Source organism: Dromiciops gliroides, chromosome 2, assembly GCF_019393635.1.
Source record: "Dromiciops gliroides isolate mDroGli1 chromosome 2, mDroGli1.pri, whole genome shotgun sequence".
NCBI lineage: Eukaryota > Metazoa > Chordata > Mammalia > Microbiotheria > Microbiotheriidae > Dromiciops > Dromiciops gliroides.
In genome coordinates this window covers 146,876,625-146,895,876 of record NC_057862.1, presented here as the reverse complement: position 1 = coordinate 146,895,876, position 19,252 = coordinate 146,876,625, and the positions used below count along the sequence as shown (strand labels likewise).

The window sequence follows — 19,252 nt, the reverse complement described above, 5'->3', positions numbered from 1 at the left end:
ATTTGTGCATAATATGTTCTGATTATTCTCTTTATTTCTTCTGGTTCTGTTGTGATTTCACCTTGCACATTTGCTACTTATTGATTTGATTTTCTGCTTTCTTTTTAAAAATGAAATGAGCTACGGGTTTATCAATTTTATTAGTCTTTTTAAAGCACTAGCTTTTAGTTTTATTTATCATTTCTATGGCTTGTTTTGTTTCAAATGTATTTTTCCCCCTCACATCTCCTCTTCAGTGCTTATAACATGAGTTTTCAGTGTCTTTTTACGGAAGGGCCATTACCACCCTGGAGAAAGGTTATGGGTGTTTTCTTTTTCCTACATAAACAATGGTTTGGTTTTGTTTTTTTTTTTTAAATCAGCAAGGTTTTTAAAAGTCAGGGTTCCTGGATTCAAAAATTGCTCTTCTACTTATCTGGGTGATTTTGAGGTCCATTTTCTAAACTTGGTATCTGCTATTTTTAGAGCACATAGGTGCATAATATTCATTTAGTGAATTGAGGGGTACAATTGGTGGCAGAAGTGAGTTACATCATGGATTAAAATAGGTTTGGGTTGACTGGTCTGTGAATAGAGCCGCTGAGTAATAGCACTGCCTTTATGGGAACAGCAGGTCAAAATTCCAAACAATTGAATTCCCTGCTAAGTTGAGGCCTACATGTAAAATGAAATGTTTAAAAAAAAAAAAAAGTTACTTTTTCCATCCTTCGTAGAAGCACTGCGGCCAGAGACCAAACTAAATGCCATCTAGGCTTCATGGTTTAGGGGCGTTTTGTCGTTATTGGTGGTGGTGGTGGTGGTGGTTAAATATTTAACAAGAAGAACACCTCTTGGAATGTCTGTTTGAAGCAGCAGGAGAAAATGAAATACTTGCAAGTCATCTCTCCAGGGCATTGAAGTGTAAACCATGGAAAAACACAAACAGGAAGAATCTGTAATACTGGCTAGAACTGAGTCACCCCCAGCCCTGATCCAGCCCTAGGAACTGGCAATGTTTAGTTTGTGGTACTAGAGCATCCAGAAAATTGTTCTTTCCTTTTGGGGAGGAAGATGAGTCAGTCTTCCTGACCTGGGAACGGGGCAGGAGGTCCAAGCACAGTGCCTGACTGTGCTGGATTATTTCTATGGCAAGCCTCAAGTACAAATGTGACCCAAGCATAGGTCTGGGAAACGGGCCAGGGAGACAGGCCTCCTGGCCAGAGTTGAGCAGCCAGGTAAATATCACCGTGGTGAGTTCATCCTGAGAAATGCTCTCCTGAGCACCTGTCTTTCTTTTCTCTAATACCTGGGAGGGCTGTGGAAGGAGGGAAGAGGATTCTGGGGGAAGCTGCAACATTCAGCTGAATTTGTATAACTGTTTAAATTTGGGGCTGCAGGGTTGATACCTTAAGAAAACTGAATAATAGCATCCAAAGGCAAATGTAATTAAAATATCCATATCTATATAGATATAGATATCTGTATCTGACACGGACCTCTGTTCTCCTGCTCAGAAGACATAGTTTCCAAATCCTAGCTCTGTCCTTACTGCTTATGTGATTTGGGGAAGGCATTTCTTTTATTCTGGTCTCAAATTTCTTCAGATGTATAATGAGGGGGTCAAAGCCCTAACATTATTTTTTCATAGCATCTGACATAATGCATTGTATATAGTTGTTTAACACGGTCTGCGTACATACCATTGGGTAACATAGTAAACTTGTTTGCCTTTTAAATACCGCTTATCACCCCTCCCAAGTATGTAATTAAGTTTAAAATTGCACAAGAACCTTATAAAGGTCCTGTAATTATTATCTATATTTGTATATTATATTTTTGTAGCTGTAATTTATATATAAGCAAGAGCTCAGACCAGTCACTGGGAACTAATGACTTGATGTTGTTAGTTGAGCAAAATTTGACTCCAAATAGCCCAGAGAAAACTAAGCCTTGCAAATCATCAATCACTGAAGGTGGAGTGTCTATTAGTAGAAAAATATCCTTTTTAAGAGTCCTGACTTCGTTACCCCACCCCTTTGCTTCTGGTTTCACCTCCATTATTATGATGTAAGCCTCTGCTAATTTGGAATAATTCCACTGCAAATGATTTCCCAATCCATTAGTGTAATCATTTACTCCTGGATCCCGTTTATGCCTGGCCCCAATTAAACAATTGTGGTCTTGCCCTCCCCCATCTTCTGCCATCCCAAATGCCCAAACTTGGTGAAGACAAGTTAGTAGGTGGTTGAAACCAGTCACGATATCAGCCACTTTTAACTGCCTGTTAAATAATGCAGGTTGCTACTTCTGAGCAAAGCAAGTGGTTTAGTGATACTGCCAGCCTAAGGCATAGTTATGCCCCCTGTGTGTCTGATCTATATCCTAGCAATGAAATTTATACATATCAGTGTTGATAACGTATCCCAAAAGTCTTAGTGCAGCTTTGAGTGACTAAAGCTGAAAACTGCATTAAGGCTTTTGGGACATTGTGTATATGCACGCGTGAGCTCACACACATGTATCATGCATATATCTTAAAAATTATGAAAACACTATGCAAAGATGGAAGTGGTCTTATCTTCTTTAATCAGTCACCATCAAGCTAGTGGGAGAAATGACAAGGAGAGATACTTAGAGATTGACTCCCGATTTTGGAATTGATAGAGGTGTGCCCCACCTCCCCTTTGTACAAAACTGACACGTGAAAATCCAAATTTACATGAAAGATACATGAGATCAAATTACACAAGAGCTGCCAATGAATTTATTTATTTTTTGTTTTGGTTTGGTTTTGGGGGGGGGGTTTGGCAGGGCATTGGGGTTAAGTGACTTGCCCAGGGTCACACAGCTAGTAAGTGTCAAGTGTTTGAGGCTGGATTTGAACTCAGGTCCTCCTGAATCCAAGGCCAGTGCTTTATCCACTGCGCCACCTAGCTGCCCCTGAATTTATTTTTAAAGTAAGCCCTCTTCATGTGTTTAAAGATTGTATCCAATTTTTAGGGTTGGGGAGAGAAGATGCTGATTATTTAAAGTGAGCTCCAGGAGGATAAGTGGGTAGATTGTATGTAGCCCAGAGCCGTCAGTGTCAAATACATGACCCCCCACTACTGTGGGTGAGGGGAACCAGGTTAAAATATATTTGGGAAATATTAAACAAAATAAGTAAAAATACAGTAAAACACGGATAACACCACATCTTAAAACTAAGTTAATATGTGGAACCAGTAAGGATCCTCATGTATGGGCTAATGGCCTCTGTTTCTATTTGAGTCTGCCACCACTGCTGTGGGCTATAATTTTTGCAGGATGGTTAAGAGAATCTGACCAGCTCAGTGCAGTCCTTCAGGAATGGGCAGGGGTGACTTTCCATCCTGAATCAATTATCAGTGGAAGAAGGAAGTGACTGGATGCTTATGTCACCTTGGTTCCCTTTTGAACCCAAACCAAATTGGTCCCATTCTTCATAGTGGGGTTAATCTCATTTCCTGCCTAGAACACCCAGGGATGAAATGGGGAGAACTTGTGTGTTCCCTCTCCGGGCTCTTGGGCTCTGCCCAACTTTCTTTTTGTTTGATCAATTCATTTCCTTGGTCCTCGTCACTAAAACAGACCAAGGAGAAAGGAAGGGAATAAACATGTATATAGCACCTACCGAGTGCCAAGGCAACTCTGCATCTATCTCATTCAATCCTCAAAACAGCCCTGGGAGGGAAGGTGCTTTCATTATCCTCATTTTACAAATGAGGAAACTGAAGCAAACAGAGGTTAAATGACACATCCTGGGTCACGGCTACTAAGTGTCTGTGGTCAGATTTGAACCCTGGTCTTCTTCCCTCTAGGCACAATGATATTTCCACTGTGCCATCAGATGCCTCTGCAGAAAGTACCAAAAACAGTTCAATGCAGAATACATTGGAGATATCACTGCTGCTGCCATGATAATTCCCTGCCCCTCCAACCCCCACCCCTGGCAGAGCTTGTGAACTGATTCCTGTTCCAGTCATTTGTAAAGAGTGAAAAAGAAGCATAAGCAGACTTGAAACTTAGGAAAATGAGTTGACATTTTTCAGGGGGGTCAAGCAGAGTCTCTGAATCCGTAACCATGGCAGGCATCTTAAAATCTCATTTAGCTGCCTTGGTGCTGGATTCCTGCTGATGGCCTAATGGTATTTTGCTACTACAGTGTGATCCAGCTGAGCTGGAGGGACACAGGTGAGAAGGCAATCATGGGAAATCTGTAAAGCTCTGAGGTGTGAGTCTCTGCCCCTCCCCCACCCCAGCCTTTGAAGTGATGAACAGAAATTCGTGTTGATGGCCAGTGAAGGGCACCCTGGGCAACCATAGGCTTCAGCGTTGGCAAGCTGCTTACAGTTTCTCTAGGAGTGAAGCTTTCTCCAGTCCAAGATTCCACAGACACCTGGCACCATCGTCCTCACGAGGCAAGTGGGGTTGGGTTCTGATGGCTTGAAACCTGGGGCCGTTAAAAAGAAGTGGCTACTGAAGCAGAATCGAGCATGCCTACAAAAGTATCTCAAAAGAAACCTGGGGCAGTTTTAAGAGAGAATTGTGGGATGACCTTGAGAATTAACAGATAGTATCAGTACTTGATTCAAGTCAGGAAACATGTATTATAATTCCAACTTCACCAAAATGTGGTAAAAGCTTTGGCAATTCACTCTGGGTCAATTTTCTTATCGTTAAAAGGGCATTGAGGGGGCAGCTAGGTGGCACAGTGGACAAAGCACTGGCCCTAGATTCAGGAGGACCTGTTCAAATGGGACTTCAACCACTTGACTTACTCTGGGGAAGTCACTTTAACCCTCATTGCCCCAGCCCCCCCCCAACAACAACAAGGCATTGATATAGCCTTCTCTTCCTAACTCACATGGACATCATTCTCAACTCTCCGTGCCTCAGTTTCTTCATCTGTAAAAGCAGATACCTCGTTACCTCAGAGGGCTGTTGCAAGGTTCAAATGAAATAACGTGTGTAAAACCCTTGGCAAATTTTAAAATGCCGTGCGTGTCTGTGGGGTTATGGGAAATGACCCTTTCATCTTGGAATTGTTCTGGAAAGGAAATTAGATGAGCATAAATTTATCAGCCAAGCAAAGCACTCTGGTGATCCTCCTAAACCATCTTCTGTTGCAAATGAAGAAGGAACTCGGCCTGTTCTAGTTGGACCAGGGATCTTAGGGACCATCTAGGTCAACAGTCTTGCTTTATAGATGACTGGCGGAACTCGAGGATCCAGGCGTTCCAGAGCTTGTCAGCTGGTCCGGGGGGTTGAACTCCCCTCCCAGGGAGGGGGTGGGGGGTGCCAGCTCAGTCACCGTTTGGCTTCAGCTGCTTGCGCTGCAGGGACGGGGTGGGCGGGGGAAGGGGCTCTAGGCTCGGCCCGAGCCACAGCAGCCAAAGGGATGCTAGAGGCAGCGCTTCCTCGTGGCAGCTCGCTGCTGTCCTGGCAGAAACTTGCCTAGGCCGAGAGAAATGGAGAAATCTTGGAACCATCTGCCCCGCGCTGCTCAGAGAGCGGGGGCCTTCTGCTGGCGGCGTCAGAGTTTTCTGTCACGGGGCAGCTTTTCCTCGGGGAGCATGTCGGGGATCATGTCTGCGCTTCTCTCTGCTTTCAGAACCAGCCAGGGGCATTGGTCTCGGACCCGCCGCAGACCGGCTCGGCTCACGTTGCGACAGAAATCAACGTGCAGGGTCCTCAGTGAGCGCCCGTGAGTGGTCACCGCAGCCAGTGTCCGGTTGGTGATCCGGACACAATTTTCCAGTTTGAGGGTCTGAAGGTTGGGGCAACTCCGGAGCAGTAATGCAATGCATTCATCAGTGACGTGGCCGCAGCCAGAGAGCGTCAAGGACAGGAGGTTGGGGCACCTGAAACACAGCGTTAACATAGGAAGGGAAGAGTAAAAAGAAGCCGGCTTGGACTCCCTTCTGCGCGCTGGTTAGTTAGCCGCACGCTTTTCCAAACTAGAGCTTACCATCTTTTCCATAGGGTGGAGAATACCCGCCTCCAACCTGGGCAGCATTGAAGCAGCCGGCAGGAGCCTAGTCCTTCCTCACTGAGATTTTCTTGCATTTGTTGATTAGCATCCGGAAAATGATTTATGTTGCTTCAAAAACTGTTCCTTCTGAACAATGGGAAGTAATTTCTCCCTTAATAAAATGAGATTTCTCAATTGGCTGCACTCAGAATATTCCTGGACTAGTGGGATCAGGATTGTAAAAATGTTATTTATCCTTAGCCTATATAGGGTCCTTCTCTGTCCCCTTAGATCTGTATGAAAAATCAGATTGCTTAAGGGAGGGAATAATATCACTACCTAGATTGGCTAACCAGGTTTATTAGGCTGAAGAATGAGCTGTTGCATTGGAAGGCACTTCCTTCCAAAGAACTCCTCCAACTGCTTGCCTGCAGACTGCATTGTTCCTGACAGCTCCTGCCGAGAGTTCTCCCAGTGGGAAAATCCCAAAGCCTGCAGGCAGCCTGATCCCATTACCATTTGTAGATAAAATAGATTAAGCTTTGTTCTTTCATACTAAGAATGCAGCAAACTACAGATAATAAGCCCCCTCTTCCCCCCCCATCCTAAATATTTCTTTTTTTAAGTAGGTAGTTTGTCTGATTGTTTTATTGCTAAACATTTTAAATCTGTCATCCAAAACTGAAGTTGCTGAACTAGAAATTAATTCAGGATTTACTCTGCTTCTTTCCCTTTCTTGATTGATTTAATGTTTTCAAGGACAAAGGCAGGGGAGCTGGCATTTTCTCATTCTGTTATTTAGCCCAGAAAAAGATTTAGTGTGCATATTAAAGAAACTGCATTAAGGGGCAGCTAGGTGGTGCAGTGGATAGAGCACTGGCCCTGGATTCAGGAAGACCTGAGTTCAAATCGGCCTTGGACATTTAACAATTACTGGCTGTGTGACCCTAGGCAAGTCACTTAACCCCAATTCTCTCTCTCTCTCTCACACACACACACACACACACAAACTGCATTAATTTATCCTCCCTTTAGTCTCAAGATCAGTAAAGATAATGGACATTGAATTCTTCCTTCTCAGGTCCTGCATTTTTCATGCTCTCTATAGACCAAACAGTAAGAGGGAGGTTTGCTGGTTATATACGATGTTTGTCAAACTTTCTCCATTTGGGAACTGTGACATGCCCCAAGTGACTAAAGTCAGCCCTGGGTTTTTTTGAGGCACTTTGTTTCATGGTACTTTCCCCTCATCTGGATCTCTGGATGCCAGACTGGCCTAACTTGATTGACAGTGACATTTGAGGGTCATAGTTCCCTCTGGAACATAAGTCCATTGTGTAACAAACCAGCCTGCCCATCTCTATGTGCAGTTGACTTTTTAAGTTTATCTGTCTTATCCAGACCGAGCTGTTCTTCCCTATTTCTATGAGTTATTCATGTTGTCTCTGCCCCTGTATTCTATAATGAAATCTTGGCCCTTTTACCCAATGGTAGCTGAGGGTTTCCTGTTAGTGAAAAAGTGAAAATCTGATACTTCTTAGTATGGGAAAACATATGTTCAGTATTTATGACAGCTGTGACTGACCCAGGCCTGCCCTATATGACTGAGACTCTCTCTTGGTTGGTGAGGCCTACATAGTGATATGCCAGATGCTTTTTCTATAGAATTGAATGGAGAATGCAATGCAAGATGATTTCTCAGTAATTCTAAACAAAACAAAAAACCCACCTCCACCAATCTCATCAATTCAGAGCTCCCCTGTGGTGGAGAGGGCGGCACCCATCCCTCAGTGTCTAAAGAGAAGAGCCGTTCATCAATCACACTCCACCTACCTGTTGCAAACTTTCACTAAAAAGTCAGTGGCGAGGTGCTCGTGAGTGCTGCAGACGCCTTTCTGCAAGGCATTTTTCATCCAGTCTTCAATGTTGCAGACCTTTACTTGGCTCGAATGCCAGCAGATCGACAAGCACCTTAGAGCAGGACTCAGGAGGAAATTACCCTTTCTCAGTTCCATGAGAGAATTAAAATGCAGCCGAGGCCAGAGCAAAGGATCAAGAAACACAGCCCACAACTGAGAACAAGTCTTTGCTAAATTCTTCCGGCTGTCCTTGTCCAGGAAGGAAAACAAATGTAAAAGACATTCCCGGTTAAGCTGAGTTATATGCATGATGGGAACAAAAGCGCTTTGTTAGGGAAGAGGAGCAACAGTTTAGCCTGGTGTGCCTGCCGTGCTTAACAGGGTTGGGGGTTGGGGGGAGGCCTGACCCACCTCCTTCTGGGGCCAGGGCTAGTGGACATATATGGTTGAGGAATGGTGTTTATTTTTGGCCAACAACTGGTGTTGAAGGTTTGTGTGTGTGTCTGTTGAAAAGAAAAAGGAAGACCTAGAAGTACGTCTGACAACCTTTGAAGGCAGTTTGCATTTAAAAAGCCCAGCAGATCTGCCAAATAAAGTTAAAATATTTTTTCCCCTTAAAAGGGATTTATTTTCCTTTTAACCAACAATTGTGTAATAAAGGAATCTTTCTTTAGGCTCTAGTAAGCTTTCCACAGATGTAGCTCCCCAAATAAGCTCTGACTAGCTATAAAGTGGACAGTTGTGTTTGTAAATATTAATGATTGGAGGTTAAGAATATTGGGTAGTGCTTAAATATGAAATTTCATTTACCTCCTTAAAAGGAAAAGCCTTGTCCTATGCAAAAGGCAGAGTAGATGATTTCTATTTTTAGAAGCATGTTGCCCCAGACTATTAAGAGAAGCAGTGATTGTTTTCCCTCCTCTCCATCTCTCTTTCACTAAGAGAGATTGATAGTTTCCAGGTCAATTCCAGACTGTTCCTACGACGCCCCACTGAGGGAAACAGGTTGTCTTTGGTTTTTATAACAAGGTTTATTTTTAGCCCAACTGGTGGTTTATAGAAAAGGTGGCTTGTCTCTTAAATTGAAACCCTGGGGTCCCTGTTTCTAAGCCTAGTTACTTTGAAGACACATACTTTGAAGACTGCATTAGCTTAGGAATACTATATGTTCTCTAGTTTTTATAAATAGTTGGCGTGTGGCTTGGTACACTATACCACAATTTCCCAAGTGTCACATCCAGTATAGTGTGTGTGTGTGTGTGTGTGTGTGTGTGTGTGTGTGTGTATTTATGTATGTATGGGGGGGGGGGTGACACACATTTGTTCAATGAACAAATGTTAAACTTGAGCCTTTAGCATTTCACTATTTGACCTGAACAAATGACAGATGAATGATTAACTAGACTACTGGATTGGAAGGAAGGAGCTATACTGAAATCTTAGAGTGGATCATGGATCCATGGATCCAGATCAGATTATACACCCACTCTGTCATAGATGTAGCTCATTCACTTTTTCCCACCCCATGTTCCCTTCTTCTCATGAAGAATGTATAGCTTTTAGTGTTATCTCTGAAGCCTTACGATACAGAGTCCAGTTTAAGGGGAAAAGACTTGAGTAAGAAAGGTTTTAATGAAGCCCCCTGGGAGATTCCCTATTTTGTTAGCTTGGGTCTCAGTAATCTTTCCTGAGCCCTCAAGAGCATCTTACATAGCTAGAACAGCATTCCCCAGAGGAAAGTGTTAGTGACTAGCTATTAAGTTTCAGACAAGCAGAATTGTGGTTGTTAATCAGTGTATTCAATCTCCATCTAATTGTACCTTTTCCTCATGGAAAGTAGGCTGAGGCCACCAGCTTGATAGGAGTCATGATCCTTATTTGAAAGCTCCCCCTCCCAATTCCTTTCTAAACCAATCTCTGGCTGAGGATTTACTACTACTCACTGGGAAGAGCTGCTGCTGCGGGTTTTCTTCCAAGAACTTGAGTCACAACATTGGAGTTGTTCCTCTTGCCTGGCAGCACACAAGTCATTTTAAGGTTTCTTTGGCTTCTGAATTACAGCCCCTACTCCGTCATTTCCAGAGACACCAAAACATACTTAGGACAAGCAGAGATGATGTTCAAGTCTCTCCTTTCTTTGTGACCATAAGTCAGTGTGTAGGGGAGGGAAAATGCCATGATTTAACACTTACTACAGGCACTGTACTAAGTGCTTTACAAGTATCTCATTTAATCCTCACAACCACCATGGGAGGCAGGTGCTGTTATAATTTTACAGTTGAGGAAACTGAGGCAAGCAGAGGTAAACTGACATGGCCAGGGTCACGTGTCTGAGGCCAGATTTGATGTACCTGATCCAAGGCCAGTAAACTTTTATAGTGTAGGTGAAACTATGAGTTCATCTAGATGCGCATGTCCAAACTAGTCAGAAAGAGGGTGTGATCAATTATGAAAGCAGTGTTTACACATCACATTTTACTTATGTCTTTCCAAGAAGACACAGCTTACCCTCTAGAAGTGGCCAGGAACGTTGGCTTTCTAGTCTGGGGAGAATGCCAACAGAACTGTCCTCAGCCTGGGATTTGAATGCTACATTACCCATCTTAGAAGCCCCTAAGTTTTCCTCTCCACAACACCCCCCTCTGCCCCCATCAGGCCCTTCTGTGAAAACAAATCTATACTTGGGTCTGCCACAGCAAAGGCTTAGGGTTCAATGTAAAATGACTGAAATCGAAACAGCTTTTCCAAGTATTTCTCTGTGATGGGGGACGGAAGGTAAGGAAGCCAGTGAGTTCATGTTCACCATTCTCTGAAGATAAATCCAAGTTTGCTTTAAAGGATCAGCCATGGTTCCTTCCCTACCTGGAGAGCCTACATAAACTGATCCCTGAGTGCAAGGGCGAATAGCCACCATCTTGAAAAAGCATCATCTTCAAAGCTTTAGAAAAGAAAAATGATTTTGCTTACTAAATAACCACATAGCAACTGGGATACTGACAGCTCAACACAAGGTTTAAATGCCTCAAAAGGCAGTAGCCACCATAGTGCACAGAGCACTGACCTTGGAAGTTAGAAAGAGCTGAGTTCAAATCCAGCCTTTACTGTTGTTACTGAAATTTTCTGCCCTGGTCTCCTTGTCTGCAAAGTAGGAAGACTAATAGTGCCTACTTCCTGGTGTAGATACTTGTAAAGCACTATGTAAATGCTAGCTATTATCAATGGTGCCTATCTTCTCCCTCCCTATTGGTCACTTTACCCCAACAGAGTATTTCTAAGGGAAATGTCATAATTGGTTCAGTAGAGGGTGTTAAAAATTATGAATAGTCCAAGAAAAGAGACCAGATCTTTAATGATACTTTTCCATAAAACATCTCAAGTTGGCAAAGAAAAAGAATCAAAGTACAACTTAAAAGGAGAGATTATTCACGCAGTGAAATGATTTTTTTTTCTGCATTACACAAGCTAGATTTGAATGGCAAACAATGACATCCACAGCACCACACGACTTGAGGGCCTTCTGGCGTCTGTTCAGGAGTAGGGGAGCACAGACAAGCGCATTTAGCCCACTAGGTGAGATACGGAGACAATGGAATGAAACATGACCATGGCATACAAGTCTTTGCCTTCCTGTGTTGTGTGTGGATACTTTGACTGCTTTGCTCCAAAAGCACCAGCAGCGGCCTGCCCTAGGAACACTCGGATACCTTCCATGGAGGCTCTCTGGTAGGGAAGAGAGTCGTCAGGCTCCCTCCTTCCTGGGTACAAGTGGTTGCCTGTGCTGGGCAGCTGCACATGTGACAGCAGCCATCTGAGGTGCTGAAAAGAAGGTGGTGTGCTGTAGAGAAGCCAGTCCCATGTGACCCTTAAGTAGCTTTGGGGAGGGAGGAAGGACAAGGAATATGCAAAAGGGATATGTACATTAGAACAATGAGACCAAAAAGACACGTATGGTTTCAAGAAATAAATATGCCCCAATGCCAGGCCCAGAAACCACACTGACTGAATGAGTTTCACAGGCAACTTACATTTTTAACACTCAAAGAGGGACAGTATACTTTACTGGTTCAATTGTCAGTTACATTTGTCATCACTACACACTGAGTAGAATACAGTGGATAAGCAAAGTTTTCTCCATCATGGAGAGATATCTGTGTTGCCACAAACAGATTGTTTGCATCATACATCTGTGTTTGCAGTGGGAGGATGTTCCAGTTTTCTTCTCCAAAGGAGGCGTGTACCTTGATGCATCAGGCTCTGCTGGTGCTTTCTAGCCAGAGGCCACATATACATTAAGAAGACAACATGGCGCCAGAAGAGAAGAAAAAAGCCCAGAAGGAGAACAGAAACCAGAATCAGCTTTTAAAATAATTGTGACAGATTACACAGTCATATTTCTAAACTACAAAACAGGCACATTCACATCACTGCTGTGCTCCATGCTCAGCTAAGTTTGCTGTTTGATTAACCCAAATGGTGTCAATTCCCCTTTCCAACAAGTCTTCATGATAACACTCTAAAACGTGGCAAGAGAGAGCGTGCCCCCAAAGCTAACGTTACCAAAGTAATTCAGGCAGGAGCCAGGTCCCAGCGTCTCCAGCATGTCTCCTCTCCAACACTGTCACACACCTTGCCACAAAATCACGTGTGATTTACAACTCTCTTCCTCCATCAGAAGGAATGCTGCCAAAGCCATTATGTAGGTTTAAGTGAGTAAAGAAGAATAAGAACAAGAAGCTAGGTGTGCACAGACAAGCACTGAGTGGGAATATCTGTAACTCAAAGCAACAAATGATTCTATTTGCCGTCTCTCCTGTTAAGCACAATGTGTCTCTGTCCAGGGTCTGGAGGGGAGTCAGATGTCAGGCTCAGCCAGGTATATTTTCCTATTTACGCACAGCTAAGCAACAACGTGTATTTCTACACAAACCAACATTTCCTTTTTTTTCCCCCTCTTCTAAATCACTCCTAAGGTCCTAGACTTTTCACTTCTAAGATTCAGGGAGGCTGGCAATGCCATGTCTTTAGGAGTAACATTTTTTATATTTGATTATGGTTTGTTGCTCTTCATTCTCAAGTGTTCATCTTGCAGACGTGTTAAGCTATGACAAAATGTGTTAATACTGAAATAGAAATCATGTCCCAATATCTGTTCCTGGCAGTTTCAAATATACAATGGGGAGAAAGTCATAGAATAGTAACAGCTTTACAGACAGTTTTACAACATCTCAGCCACTCCCTTTTACTTGTCAGTAGACACCATTCCTAAGAAGCGCATTTGGTTGGTTGGCTGGCTTGGCAGGAAATATGTTCAGTCCTTCATTACAACTTTTAGAAAAAGAAAAAAAGGAAGGGAAAAAAAAGCACTAGAACAAAGGATGAAAAAAATCAGTATGGTGTTAATGAATGAGCTCATCTCAGAAGTTTCTACATTCTCCACATACTCAAGCAGCCTCTGAATTATCCAGCAATACAGATAAATGCCCTTGGACTGCAGGGGATATCTACAGAACTGGCACAACTACCACTGGATTCAGAGTCAAAATTCAACTTAAAAGAGTTAGCTCTAAGGGCTTCCGTTTTCTCTTTTTCTAGAAAACAATTTTAAACAAGAGCTGTTGACCTTGGGAGTAGAAGTTCTCTTCCTATAGAATCCAATAAATAAACACATTTTCAATTTGACCACAATGGTCTTGCTGCAGTGTCAATGAGAGCTATACAGTTCTAAAAATCAAAATACCCTCTTCCATATCTGTTCTTCAATAAGTGATATCCAAACCTCAGGTGCTCAGCTTTGATAACTAACATCCCAACCAAGCTATCACAAATAAGCAGAGACATCAGAAAACAGCACTGAATACAAGTCCTTTTCCTAAAGGATCAGAGTAGGCTCTAGAAGGCAAAGGTCTAGCTAGCGAATGACAAAATGTACTCTGCATTCCAAATTAACCTTGAGGATTCCTTTCAAACAAAGTGAGGAAGGAGAATTCACTTACAAGGTAACGGAACTTAGTTTCTGATGCCTTGCTACCTACCCCCTCAATCTGAATCTGCAGGCCAAATTCTAAACCAGCAATTCTTTAAGGTTAATCCTAAAATGCAGCAGCCTTCATATTTGCTGATAGCAGCAGTTACCTGGTCTTCTTTAATGATGCACAACCCCTTTCTATTCTGTAGGCAAAGAACGATTATTCAGGCCCCTGGTAGATTTCATGGGATACAGTAAGTGATACAAGCACAATTCTTAGTTTACAGGGTCAACCTGATCTACATTACAGCTGTGAAAATGCAGCAAGAATTTCCATTGCTCTTCAGAAATAATGAACACATTTCTCTTGCTTGCTGCATATGATAACAAAAATGCCTGATGTAAATGTGCCTTAAAGTGAGAACTGAAAACATTAATATAAAAAGTCAAATTAACTAAATTCATGAAACTATATGTATATGCATACATATACGTATGTATATATATAAACACACACATATATATTGTTACCACAACTAAAGCAGCAAATCAAAATGTCTGCTGGGGTTTTCTGGTAAAACTAAAAAAAAAGTTAGTTTGTGTCCAAGTCAAATGCTACCATTGACACAACAAAATGAAACCCACGATAGGAAGCTGAAAAGTGCACAATGAAATTAATAGTCTTGGATCAAGTATTTGTGGAAAATTGGAAATGTTTCATCTGGCGGACTTGGTGAAGGATGCTGAAGGCAGATCAGAGCTTCTCTGAGCCCGAGCGGGCCTGGCGCTCCACATAGAAGAGGATGTAGGCCTTAGCCTTCACCACGGTCTCCTCGTCAGTCAGTGTTACGGTGCTGTCATTGAAATGGAACCAGCGACCTTCATGAGTTGCATAAGCTGTGTAATGTCCAGAACCAACACTGTAAGCAAGAGAAAGGAGGAAGATTAATGTATGCAAACATGAAATTCAGTCCAGCTCCCATTTTATAGATGAAGAAATGCGCTTTAATTTTGGTAGGCACTGTTTGAGTGCCTGCTACACAGCAGGTGCCATGCATACGATAAAAACAAAATAGCTCCTGCCCTCAACAAGCTTATTCTCCAGAGGAAGCAAGGACACAGATGAGAGGGCACGAGGTAGACATTTGTTTGGAGGGAGTAGTCGGGAGAGGCCAGGAGGAGGTAGCACCTCCCCTGTGCTTTGAAGGAAGCTAAGGATTGCTTACTAGAGATGGCAGTGAGTGAGAAAAGCATCCCAGGCGTTTGGGGAAGGGAGCGACAGCTTATGACAGCACAAGGGAGGACTATGGAATATCGTGTATGGGGAAGTGGGCCAGTTTGACTGGAATGTCCAGTCTCTGAAGGGAATAATGTGCAGTCAGTCAGAAAAAATAGAGTGGAATCACTTTGAAAGGCTTTAAATGCCAGAGGAGTTTGCATTTTACCCTACAGGCAACAGGAAGGCAGTGAAGCTTCCTGGGCCAGCACAATTTTGTAACTGTGTAAAAGATGGATCAGAGAGGTAGAGACTGGAAGCCTGCAGACCATTAGAATGCCCATGCAATAGTCTGGGTGAGAGATGAGAGCTGGGAGAGTGAAGAAACCGGGACAGACAGGAGAGTGACTGGAAGTAGAATCTACAGGGCCAGGTGTCCAATGAGGTCAATAGAGTTTGAAGAGGGGGGGAAGAGGCCTGCGGCACACCAAGCATGCAAGCTGTCCGTGCGTCCTTCATTCTCATTGTGGGACCAGCCCATCTTTCTTTACTCACACACTTCTTTAATGACATCTTTCTACTTGCTTCTTTGTAACATGTATAACCATGACCATTCACTTTCCCAGTGTCCTCTGGGTGATTCCCACCACTAGCAGAATCATGTTATAGACAAGATGGGCCTTTGTTTTAGGGAAAAGTCTGAGACCGGTTTAAAAAAAAAAAAAGGCATTTCCTGAAGGCAATCCAGCCCATTCCCCTTTTCCTGCTCAGTTCTGGGACCAACTCATGGTATGTATGTAGCTTGTCCAAATTTCACACACAAAAAGGAGGATGAGCACTGTGTGTTTACCATTCAACTGCATCTCACTGTCTGGACCAGTCACTCTCCATTCCTTGGACTTTTTCCAGGGGGAAGTTAGGTCAAAGGCTGGAGGGTGATCAGCATTGTGTCATATACCAACGGAAGCACCATCTACAGAGGATTCCTTCTCAAAGCATATACTTCCTTATTTAATTCTTACCAGCTATATCAACACTGAGGGGCAAATAGCCAGACGGTCAAACAAATTTATCACTGTTGCATATTTCAAGGAATCTTGAAATAACTTGAACAGTTACACACGAAGCACTTTGTTGTGAGAGAGCATTCAAGGCAGCAGACAATAAGCACAGAGGGAACTCCCGTATTCACTACTTTTTTCAATCAATTGTATGATGGTAAATGTATGGATGATCACTAGCCAAAGCCCACTTCTTCGCTTTCAGTCATTTATCTCTTCAAGGATGCACCTGAAGTGTGTCTGTTCTCATGAATAACTTGATTTAGAGAAAAAGTAAAACTAGGAAGTTTTTGAGCTCTAGTAACTTTTTAATAACAAGGACTAAGATTTTTTTCCACGTTTTGGGTAGCATTCTCTCCAGGTACCTTAGGAATTGGATCGTACCCTCCAAACCCCGCCCCCGCCCCCATCATAGTTCCTCCTCTGGCACAGAGCTCTTCTGGTATACTCTGATCTAACTGCTTTTTTCCATCTTTGTTTTCTTTGGTGCCATTTTTACTTCCCCTGTAAGCACAACGAGGGCTGTGGTGTATCGGCATCCAAAGGTGGTGACTCTATTCTTGAGTTCCTTACTGAAATCTTGACACTGCTCTTCCATCCTTTTGCCTGTTTTAGCCCCTTCCATTTTCATCTTTCAGTGTCCTTGGGACAACCATGCTTAATTGTATGCTTTCTTTATACTTGTTTTCCCCTCTCTTGCTTCTATCTGTACTCTTATACCATCCTTCTTCCTAAGATTTTATAAAGAAATTTATAAATTAAACTAGTGTTGTCCTTGGATGCCATGCCTCTCTGCTTGGCAGAGGGGGGAAGCCCATCAATTGGGGAATGGCTGAACAAGTTGTGGTATATGAATGTAATAGAATACTATTGTGCTGTAAGAAATGATGAGCAGGAGGAGTTTAGAGAAACCTGGAAGGACTTGCATGAACTGATGATGAGTAAGATGAGTAGAACCAGGAGAACATTGTACACAGTATCATCAACATTATGTGTTGATCAACTGTGATAGACTAGAGTCTTCTCACCAATACAACAGTAAAAGAAAGTTCCAAAGGACTCATGATGGAAAAGGCTCTCCAAATCCAGAAAAAAATATATTTCTTTTGTTTTTGGTGCTGTTTTTCTTTTATGAGGTTTTTCCTTTTTGCTCATTCTTCTCGTATAATATGACTAATGCAGAAATATGTTTAATGTTATTATATATATATATATCCTATATTGGATTACCTGCTGTCGGGGGGGGGGGGGAGAGGGAGAAAAATTTGAAATTGGAAATCTTATCTAAACAAATGTTGAAAACTAAAATTAATTAATTAATTTTTAAAAAGAAATCCTGTATTTGCTAATAAAGATACTTTTAAGGCTCTTCTGGTCTCTCAGATGATTTATATTAAATTTCTTTATAATATGGAAATCTGTCATTTTTCTTTCTTCCAACCAGTTTTTAGCACCAATATCATCTGTTCAAACAGGTCAGGTTATGACTGTTTGAACTGCATTTCATAGCTTCTCTCCCTCTGATTGTTTAATCCCTTTTCCCAAATATTAATTTTCATCTTTGCTCTAAACAAGTAAGCTGTCTGACTAAACAGATTATAAGGCAGCAGGTAAAGAACTGGGCTTCAAATCCAGTCTCGGACACTAGATGTGTGACCCTGGGTGAGTCACTTTACTCTGTTTACCTCAAGTTTTCTCATCTGTCAGATGAGCTGGAGAAGAAATGACAGAGTGCTCCATTATCTTTGGCCTTTCCTGTTCCTTACTTCTGAACCTATAGTAGGAGGCAGTGTAGTACAATGGAAAGAGCACTGGATTGGGAATTAGAAGGTAATATTCTACAGCAGACATATTTTTTAAAAAATGCATGTTTAAAAAAAATGCATGTTTAAACACCTGAACTTAACCCTCCCTCCAAAATGAGCATTTCCATATACAAACGGAAAGGACAAAAAAAAATATTTTACGTGAACCATCAATCTATTACATAGAGCTTTTTGAAAAGTATATAATTTCCTTTAAAGCTGTCTGCATTTCTTTCTGAACCTTCTTATGCATACTTTAAAAAAAAAACCCTTCAATGAATCCTTTTCTTTTTTGGCATCACTACCCCCAAATATTCCTTTACCTCCAAATACCCTCCCAAATGAAACAACAATAAAACCCTTGTGACAAATAAAAACAGCCAAGCAAAACAAATCTACATTTGGGCCACGTCCAAAACTGTGTGTCTCGTCTCATTCTACACTTAGTGTTTATATGACATGATTGAAAGAGGGAGAGAACACAAAATTTCACCATTGCTAGGTTTCTATTATTAAAAAAACCGTTTGCTCTCTGGTAGCACAGAATGCCACCTTAAAGGTTCTCTTCCAAAGAGGTATTTCCACATCTATACATTGAAGTGTATATTGATTTAATGTAGAAGATATTATCAAATTCTTTGTAGAATCTCTCTGATCCCCTCACTTCTGTTAGCACATGAGCTACAAGGATTTTCTGTTTTCGAACCCTTGTCATTATGTACTAAGTTCTGAATGAAATATATGAAATGAAAAACACAAACCAACTCCAAGTTCTCCAAGTCCTTTCTTACATCCTGGGATGACGCTTAATAAAACCGACTCTGTCAGTGTTTTATTTGCCTCTCACAAGGACCTGTGAAGCAGCCTTCCATTTAGCTCCAAGTGCTTTCTGGTTTTTGGTTTCCTTTATAGCAAAAATGTCATGATTATTACAAGTTGATTGCTAAAGTAATTTCTCCATTTGCTGGTCACTGGAAAAAGCTCTCTGATAGGGAGCAGCAATATTAGTATTTATAGATGCTTTTTAAAGTATTTGATTCTTGGCATCCTTTGTCAGTTTTATGTTAATGCAGAAGTGGAAAATTTTGAATAGGACTGAGGGTCATTTTAAAGGATTCATCACAGGTGGCCAGCAAGCTGGTGATAAGTTAAGGACTTATACACACCCACACATTTTTTCAGGACTATTATTTTAAAAAACTAAAGCAAATCAGAGATGGAAAGGCATTCCAGAAAAGTGGTGCTATGAGAGAGGCCATCTTCTATTACAAGTAACTTTTCTAGTTTTCCACTTTCAGTTTAAGGGTGAAATAAATTATATTTTGATGGAGCAAAGAATAATACAAACCACAAAATAAAACCTGTTATGAATATA

General features: G+C 42.0%; 2 protein-coding genes across 3 annotated transcripts in view; both read right to left on the bottom strand.

Moving 5' to 3' along the window:
- Window positions 1–5,366: 5,366 nt before the first annotated feature.
- FBXL22 (F-box and leucine rich repeat protein 22) lies at window positions 5,367–8,354 on the bottom strand. Its single transcript, XM_043987331.1, has 2 exons — window positions 7,805–8,354; window positions 5,367–5,861 (listed from the first exon to the last, which is right to left on the bottom strand). The coding sequence occupies exons 1-2, from the start codon at window positions 8,137–8,139 to the stop codon at window positions 5,534–5,536; spliced, it is 663 nt and encodes a 220-aa protein (XP_043843266.1). The 5' UTR covers window positions 8,140–8,354; the 3' UTR covers window positions 5,367–5,533.
- Window positions 8,355–11,160: 2,806 nt separating this feature from the next.
- Window positions 11,161–19,252, bottom strand: part of USP3 (ubiquitin specific peptidase 3) — a 115,230-nt gene continuing 107,138 nt past the window's right edge. For both annotated transcript variants that reach the window (XM_043982333.1, XM_043982334.1), the window contains one exon: window positions 11,161–14,715. In XM_043982333.1, the coding sequence (XP_043838268.1) occupies window positions 14,550–14,715 (166 nt within the window). In that variant the 3' untranslated portion in view covers window positions 11,161–14,549. The remainder of the gene's footprint in view (window positions 14,716–19,252) is intronic.

Excerpts from the sequence above, each read along its gene's own strand:
- FBXL22 (XM_043987331.1), bottom strand. The coding sequence starts at position 8,139 with ATGCATATAACTCAGCTTAACCGGGAATGTCTTTTACATTTGTTTTCC. Across the intron at positions 5,862-7,804 it reads TTAGTGAAAGTTTGCAACAG|GTGCCCCAACCTCCTGTCCT; the intron begins GTAGGTGGAGTG and ends GCTGTGTTTCAG.